Source organism: Corvus brachyrhynchos, unplaced genomic scaffold (genome assembly GCF_000691975.1).
Source record: "Corvus brachyrhynchos isolate BGI_N302 unplaced genomic scaffold, ASM69197v1 scaffold26, whole genome shotgun sequence".
NCBI lineage: Eukaryota > Metazoa > Chordata > Aves > Passeriformes > Corvidae > Corvus > Corvus brachyrhynchos.
In genome coordinates this window covers 2,110,808-2,119,422 of record NW_008239324.1, presented here as the reverse complement: position 1 = coordinate 2,119,422, position 8,615 = coordinate 2,110,808, and the positions used below count along the sequence as shown (strand labels likewise).

Here is an 8,615-nt window from a genome sequence, read left to right as displayed (position 1 = left end):
ACTTCCCCAATCCACGGTCTCTCAGGACACGCACTTGCAGTGACACCTCCTGGCTGCTGGTGGTTCACCAGAACACACTTTACCCCTCAACTATTCAGCACAGCTATGCAGAAATTCACTCTCCCTTCAAGAAATGTGTTCAGAGAGAGAGGAATCATTTTCCTACTAATAAGCAAGAATAATGGGATATATTCCAAGTTTTTCTTGTGACGACGAACAATAAATCATTTCTTAGCTCAGGTCACATCTTCCATGGGAAGAAAAATGTCTTGCCATCATTAACTTCTTTTCAGCTAGCAGTAATATATGATCCGGTTTTAAGTAACTGAACCAGTAGCATTTAATTAGCTCTGAAAAACTATCTCAGATTATGAATCACAGCCTTTCCACCTGCACAAAGTACCCTTACTAGGTTAAAAGTATATTTCTCTTTCCATGTGTGATTCATCTTGAATATCTAATTAGGTGCTCCTGATATATGGATTATAGTTGGATTATAGTTCATATATCACATGCAAAATACAGCAGACACAGTGTGTCCTTCTTTAAATAATTGAGTTTCACGTCTTGCTTCACTGAGCTGTTAAAAAAAGACCGAAAAAAGCCTCGTGCCCATGGCAGAATGGCCATTCCTTGCTTCAATTAACAAATTCCTCTTTCTCCAGAGAGCCAGCATTGAGGATGAGTAACTTGGACATCCTGAGGAAATGCAGGCATAGCAATAGTTCTTGTTGAAAGGCTGTACACAGAGAACTGCTATGATTTTAGACAAGACCAAACTGACATTTTTTAACAGACCCAGGAGCACCAACAGACTAAACAGAATGGTGTTTCCATCCTAGCACAACTTCAGATTGCTTCATCACATGCTAAATAAATCAGTGCACTCAGCTAATGTCGGGGGACATCTGTGGCCAGCACAAAACAGGATCACTCCTTGTATCAGCCTGTGTTAAGCATAATTTTCTTACATTAAATAAGCTAATCCACAATCATTAATGACAAAAGCCCACAGTTTTTATTCAGCTTTCAATTATGTTTCTGAAACTGTTATTATGCTTTTATGACAGACTTACATAATTATAAGATTGGGTTTTTTTGCTGAAAAAGAGGCAAAATTAGCAAACTTCTTTCAGAAGGCAGAAACTAAGACTCACAATCTGCTCAGATGTCAAACTGTAAACGTCACCCAATATTTGGCTTGCTGTATAAAAAAAAGTTTCACTACAAAATCCTCTATTTTTAAATAAACTTCATAAAAAATAAAATTCCATAAAGTGGATTTTATCTCTCTGTTCTTCTCCCATCTTATTTTTAGCACAGTAAAAAAGCCCACAAACCAAGCATGTTTCTGCTGACTTTTTTCAATTTGAAGAGAGCGCAGGTTTCATTTTCGTAATAAAAGCAAGCGGTGAAAGCTGAACTGCCTTACTGAATTGGACACAGCTCATCTTTGCTCCAAATACTCTTTCAGATGTTATCCTAAAGTGTAAATAGCGTTGCTTTTGATTGCATGCAACACTCAATTTAACTATGCACAACATTTAAAGAGACTGATGGGATGAATGCCCCACTCATGAAAAGCTGCACAGAGAGGAAAGGATGTACAACATCCATTGTATACACACCCACTTTGAAAAATGTCTGTCCTGCGGATGGTAGAAATTTCAATGAGAATAGAACAGATTCACAAATCCACCCTTGGCATTAAATAGCATAAACTCCAAACAATCTCCAGTTCTTGGGACTCTGTTTGGTAGGCATTAGGTAACAAGCTCCACTTGTGCAGTTGACATTAATCCTGAGGTTTTAAGAACATTTTTTTAGCTCTTTTACTAGGTCTTGTGTTACTATTCCCCTCTTCAACTTCATCCTCTTCATCATCATCCTTGAGTACATGTTGGTCCCTTTTTCTCAAAAATTTCTTCCCTATTGTTCCTACTAATGTTTCATATCTGTAGAGAGAATAAAAAAATTTCTTTTACTAAAATCAGAGGAAAAATCGTGGCACATATCCTAAACCTAATTAGCAGTTTAAGTGGTGGTCATTAAAAGCTTGGAGAAGCACAAGTACTACATGAGTTATTACATTATTATTCACTCTGATAGTTTCAGTGTGTCAGCAACTGGTAACAAGGAGGGAATGAGCATGGAATACCTGGATATCAAAGGGCAGAAAACCCCTACAAGTTATTTTACCCTCAAAAGTAATGGAGATTCCAGTGAATATACACCAGCATTCCTGGAAAATCAATCTGAGACAGTACCATATCTGCTGTGGGCTTTTGTTGTTTTATTTTGTTTGTTTCCTTTTTGGGTTTTATTTCCCCACACACATAATACAGTAACATACCATATTCGTAGCCAGTACTGATTATGTCATAAAATGTAACTTACCTTCTGGCCATTTCTTCATCTGACACATCAGCCTCCATTTTATCATCCTCTTCAATTTCTTCTTCCTTGCACTTAGAGTTCATTTGGACCATTAACTTCTGAAAATGAAGTAAGAAATAGCTCAAACATGTAACCATGACACAATGGCAACTGTGCTGAAATTCACTAGAAGAGAATAAAAGGTAAGAATTAAATTTAATAGTTATTTGCTGTTCCTGGTTACACTATTGTTATGAAAACTCATGAAGAAAAGGCAACAGTCTGTTGCTAAGCTGAGTTTAGAGTTTGCCTTTGGGAAAAGAGGCAACAGAGAGAATAGTGTTTTCAGTGTATTGTACTACTCAAACATCCTAAAGGGCACTCCAAACATCTCCAGGAGACCAGAGAGTTAGATCATAATTAATTTTTCACTGTGATGCTAGCACATAGACCTTGAAATGGTTTTGTTAAGAAGGAAGAATATCTTCAAGGATTTACAGTAAAAGCCATGAAGCAATCATATGCTGAGTCACAGGGACAGCAAGTTCAAAATATCTAAAGAATCCCCTAGTAAATCACCTTGCATGCCTTCTGCAAAGCTCTTAGTCTTTACACCTTCATCCTCCTGCTTCAGTTCAGTGGTAACGTTTTTATTACTGTCCCTGTGTACTTCCATCAACATGAATCATGCCAGAAAGAAATTAAAGACTCTCTTGCCCAGCATTTTTACTTTGGAACTCTAAGCCCTTACCTACACAAGTAAGTGTTGAATAAATAGGGTTTAATGTTTGTAGATTGGACTCTGCATTAAATGTCGGGAGGAAAAGTGAGCTTTTGTCTTGGTGAGCAGCATGTGGGATGGCTTCCTCACTTCAGGGAGAGAAAATCTGCAGGAGTCATGCAATTACCGACCATCAATACAGGCAAGTAAAAAGATTCTATTTACCAGATGCTGCACTGATCAGCATTTTGGCTTGAATGATGGAGTTCCCGTACATAGGAGGATTTATGGAAGGTGCTGCAAAGGCCAGTAAGGATGCAGTGTGAACACTCAAATCCCCATCCCCAAGGGCTTCAATCCTAATGTGAGAGCACCTCAAACCAGGACATTGAAATGGTACCTCAATTTCTGGATTGAATCCTTTGAAGGACATTCTGCCATAAACGAGATCCTCACATCGCAGAAAGCTTCTCTCTTCTATTATACAGCTCCTGCATGAAATCCCAAACCCAGCATTTTGTCAAACACTGCACTTTAAAATAATCAAATTAAATAAATGCAAAAAGGATTTGCTACCTTCCCCCCACACAAATAAACAAAGCCACACTGTACTTTAAACCATCAACTACTTTCTGCTTAATTGCTCTGATAAATCTTTCAGTACAAGGAGCTTAGAGTGCAAAGGAATACTTTTTGCCAGTAAAGCTGAGCTAGTTCCACAAGCAAAATTAACTCTCCTAACAAAAAGCACTCTTTGCTGATATGATTCCACCTACATGAGTACTTTTGCCAGAATAAAAATACCACATAATATCACTCCCCAGGTGGCACTACTATACCAGCAAAAGCTTCTAATTAATTTTTCATTGTGCTGTTAGCCCTGGCATTAGTTGAGTCTGTCAGGATATAAAACACTGTGTCATTCTTTGTTCAGCAGAGACAGACTTCTCCTTCTCCCTCCTTTTTTGTCCTCTTTTAATGAGCATGGAGTGAGAAAAGAAACATGACCCTGAGGCATTCACAATACACGTGTCAGATAAAAGTACTTCCGTGGATTGTTCCATCCTTTTCCTCACACACATGTATCTGTTCCCTCATCCTCTTCATCTCCCATGTAAAACAAACTCTCATGATCACAGAATTTAAGATTAAGAGATTAAGCTCATTGTCCTGCCTCAAGGCACACATGTGCCATGAACAGCAGAGGTCCAGCTAACCTGTCCTCAAAAGACTTCCCATGATGAAGAATCCAGTGTCTCCTCAGACAATCCACTCCAGAGATTCAATTGCCTTTTTGTTACAAAAATTCTCCCAATGTCCAGCTTGAACATTCCTTCCTACAACTGAAACTCAAATACCTTTTTGTCATATCCATCAAGAGTAATGGAAAAGAGTTTATCAATGACTTTATTCAACTACAGTTAATTCCTTGGGTCCCAGCTTTTTCAAAACTATGTATGTTCTCTCTCAGTGGAACTTTTTTCCACTTTTGAAAGGATGAAACCCAAGCAATTTCAAAAGCAGTTCTCCTGCTATTTAAAGCAACTTTCTAAAGAGCAGGACACTTTTTTCCTTATTAGCTAAGCCTTCCTTTATTTTTGCCATTATCTCTCCTATTTCAAAACCAGGTTTTGCAGTGAGCTGGACACAAGAGGACAGAACTGTCCTGAATCAACTTAAGCATGTGACTGGAGCTGAATTTACTAACACAAGGTTTCAAACTTTTTTTCAAATGAAGGGAAAAAGCATCAATGAATGAATTGGACCCTGACTGAAAGAAACGAATTACGTGCATCTAGAAGAATGTGTGAGTGGAAGAAAACAATACATACAAGAACTGAAAGTAGGTCAAACTACACTAGGCAACCTCAAGAACAGCCCTAAAAATAAGTAATAAAAAAAGTTGTAATGCCAATCTGTCACTATTTTTGCTTCTGTTAACTGGTTATTTATAATACTTATAGGAAAAAATATGAATATGCTATTTCCATTTCAAAACAATCCAGTGATGATAAGAAGTACAAAAAATTACAAGCTTACTCTTTTTCCTTTAGATCTGGTACATCAAGATACCAGTGTTCTTCACTAATTATCTTCTTTTCTTCTTCTTCTAGCTGTTTTTTAGTTTGTGAATCCAAACCCCTTTGCATGAACTACAAAGAAAGACACAAACACACAGCTTCAGTTTCTGCATCATGAGTATCTTCTGAATATGCAATAATTACATGATGGCAATTATGCATTACATAATGTTCAGCAGTTGACAAAAAGTACATACTTTTTGTGATTCTTTTCTCTGAGCTTGGTCAAAGTTTGGGCAAACAGACAATGGAAAACTGAAACAGCTGCTGATCACAGCTATCTACTGAAAGGCAACAGTCAGTCACATCTGTACTTACATATAGAGAAACAGACCTCTTCTGGCTAGTTTTGATGGATTGGAGCTCTCACAATTCCCTAACTTTGCTAAGGTTTTTCTAATGTTTCAGCAAAGGCCAGAGAGAAGGTAATGGTGTTGAAGTTATTGCTGCACATCAGCAACCAAGTCCACCCATACAAACAGCACTGGAGCTCAGAGCTGGAGATAGGTCATACCAGGCTGACCATTTTTTGAACCATCTATACTTTCAGCCATCCTCTTCGTTTCTCAGATTTAATGAACTGGATTGCGTTTGTAGCTCTGAAGGTGCAACCTGCCTTTGGAAGTGGAAAACGTCAGACTTTGAAACTAGACTATGAGGAAAAGTCTTCTGTCTCCTGCTGTGCTAAAGAAGATGTTCTTAGCTCTTCAGTTCTCACTGACCCACCAAAGGACCGGTCCAGGAGTGTATTTAAGCACCTGTTAACTCACTGCAGGAACAATCTGCCAAAACAGCCAAGACCAATAATGAAGCTTAGGGCAAGATTGCTATTTTTTCCTCATACAAGGGCACTCCTGTCATTTGCTTCCTTGATGATAACCTCTGTCAGAGGATGGGAACAGGAAGGTAGGAACAGTAACCTCTCAACAGCTGGGAGTAGAAAAAGACATCTGTCATGGCCTATAAAAAACTGCTGAGAGCACAGAACCCCAGACCTGAGGCCTGTGAAACAGCACTTTAATTTCCATTTGTCTCAGGTGCCTGAACTGAGTGACAATTAAGTCTCAACAATGTCAATGAAACGTGCTGGAAAAAACCAGAATGCTTCACAATTTTATAGTAATAATCTGTATAGTCCCAGCCCCCTAGAAGTTGGAACCTTCCTTAGGATCTATAGAAAGTGTTTGAGTAAATGTATCTGTCAGAGGTCTACATTTATACCAACCTAACTCCCAGACAGAGGCAAGTCTAGCAGTACAGTTCACACTCAGTCCTGTAGCAACAGACAGGTAATATAGATGTGTAATGTATGTATTATATACAACCCACACCTTTTCAGTCTTTACAAAATGCCCAATGAAACCAAACTCAGAAGTACAAGCCAACAGAGCTAATGTCTCATTTTCCATTTCCATTTCTATTTGCATCCACTGTACAACATCTTTAATGAAAGAAAAATTGACTTCTGTTTTCTGAGTCGATTCAAAATATGTCAAAGCTTTCCAATTAAAATTACAGTATCTTCTTGAGGAAAATAAGTGAATCTATCATGTGGAAAAACATATTGCTCAAGGAAATTGGTTAGCCAGTCAGAAATCTCGACACAAGAAATTCTGCTACAAGAACCCAATTAAATAATCATTTCACACTCCATTTTAAAGATTATGTTCCTAAAGATTACTACAGGAAAAACCTAGATAAAAATTATGTGATCAGGTTTATCTCAAATGTAAACACGCACTGATGAATTAAAAATATACCCACTGTGGTAGACACAGAATATGTAAGTCAGTAACTGAGGGGTTGTTTGGGTGAGTTTCCCCAAGCAATGGGACCTGGATCAAATGGTGCCAGATCTAAAAGTTTTTTTCCATGTGGCCCAGTATTTAGTGCAAATGGTCCTTCCAACACCACCAACCACCCGTCACCTGTGGGTGCCACCTCACCCACCTGCTGAATTCTGGTAATACATTGCATCACTACCTGTAGAGGCAGCTGCTAAAGGCTTAATTAAAACATTTGTAAACAGGAAGATCTGCAGAAACAAAGTGCTCAATGCAAGATCTGTGTATGACCTTTTCAAAACCTACTGATCTGTTCAAAGCTGGTTATTACTGCCTGGACTGTGAACCTGCAAATGTCATGGCAGCATATCCACCTGCCTGGTTCTCCATGGCCTTCTGCAGAAAAACACTCTAAAAACCTGCTTTTGAAATCTCCAGGGGGTTAGTGAACTGGCAAACAACAGAAATAGAAATTTCATTTTAAAAGTGTATTATATAAAAATAAGGAAAAATAATGATGCTGCCATCCAGGTTATGGGAGTCTGACTGTGTCACACATTGCTGGCTGACTCAGTTCAACACCTATTCCCTTTTGAGAGTGAGGCAAGACGTATTTTGTTCCTTCTGTGAACAAGTTTTAGATTTAGCAGCATCTGTTAATTAGGGTAAATATTCCATCATCCAACTGTAGCAGAGTGCACTTTATGTGAAAAATTGAACTGAAGTCAGGTAACTCTTTTCAGCCAGAATGTGAAATATAGCCCCATATAAATACAAGGGGGAAAAAATAGCTAAATAAAACACCACAAGCAAGAAGCCACAAAGGCCCCATCATGTTCAGTTTAAAAAATTGAATATTAACATTAAAAAGAAAGAAAGGGAACTCAACTTTTCCTGGTTGTTTTCCAGCAATAAAGGACCATCAATCAGAGGAGAACGTACTCTACTGAATTAGGAATTGTAGTACAAGGTGTGAAGCAGAATCCATTAGCCAGTGAGCAGAGACTAATTTCAGACTGGTGACACTAGATTCACAACTCCAAGAGTAACAGGCACATGGGGATGTTACTAAGATCCCTGGCATTTATGAGTTGGGAAAGGTGGTTAATACTCCCCATGCAGGCTGGGATTTCCTTAGCCAGTAATGTAAACAGGAGTAAAAACAGACACACCAAAACCTAAACGTTTTTTCCTCAATACTAAAAGCTCCACCCCCAAGTAAAGCAAGCAGCATCGATATTTTCATTTCAATGTGCTGGTGGTGGGAAATCTCTTTATTTAAATTCGCAACAGGCAACCCAGCTGCAGAGGAGCGAGGTGCAACGAAGGCACTCCCGTGAGGTGCGCTGGAGCTGGCTCTTGAGGCCAGCCTTTGCTGGAATCACGAAGTTGCTCTCTTGCACCAAACCTTGCAGTTTGTAACCTCCGACACCTCTCGACGAGTTTAAGCAGTTCGGTGTCGGCAGCAGCGATGTCCTGCCGGGGAAGCAGCCCAGCAAGCCCGAGAGGGCCGGGGAGCTGACCGTGGATAACCATATCTGTATTTAGTGTGGGCGATGAAATCCAGGGCACACCGACTGCCGCCCGTGAGCCCAGGCTGGCGCCGCGTGGCCGGCGATGGGCACGGGAATGCCCCACACCAAGCTCCGGGAC

General features: G+C 39.4%; 1 protein-coding gene across 1 annotated transcript in view; it reads right to left on the bottom strand.

Annotated features, from left to right (window-relative positions):
• Nucleotides 1–995: 995 nt before the first annotated feature.
• The window catches only part of MPHOSPH6 (M-phase phosphoprotein 6), an 8,822-nt gene continuing 1,202 nt past the window's right edge, over nucleotides 996–8,615 (bottom strand). Inside the window, exons 2-5 of the mRNA XM_008638692.2 lie at nucleotides 5,138–5,250; nucleotides 3,498–3,588; nucleotides 2,398–2,495; nucleotides 996–1,955 (exon numbers count right to left, since the gene is read on the bottom strand). Of these exons, the coding sequence (XP_008636914.2) occupies nucleotides 1,796–1,955; nucleotides 2,398–2,495; nucleotides 3,498–3,588; nucleotides 5,138–5,250 (462 nt within the window). The 3' untranslated portion in view covers nucleotides 996–1,795. The remainder of the gene's footprint in view (nucleotides 1,956–2,397; nucleotides 2,496–3,497; nucleotides 3,589–5,137; nucleotides 5,251–8,615) is intronic.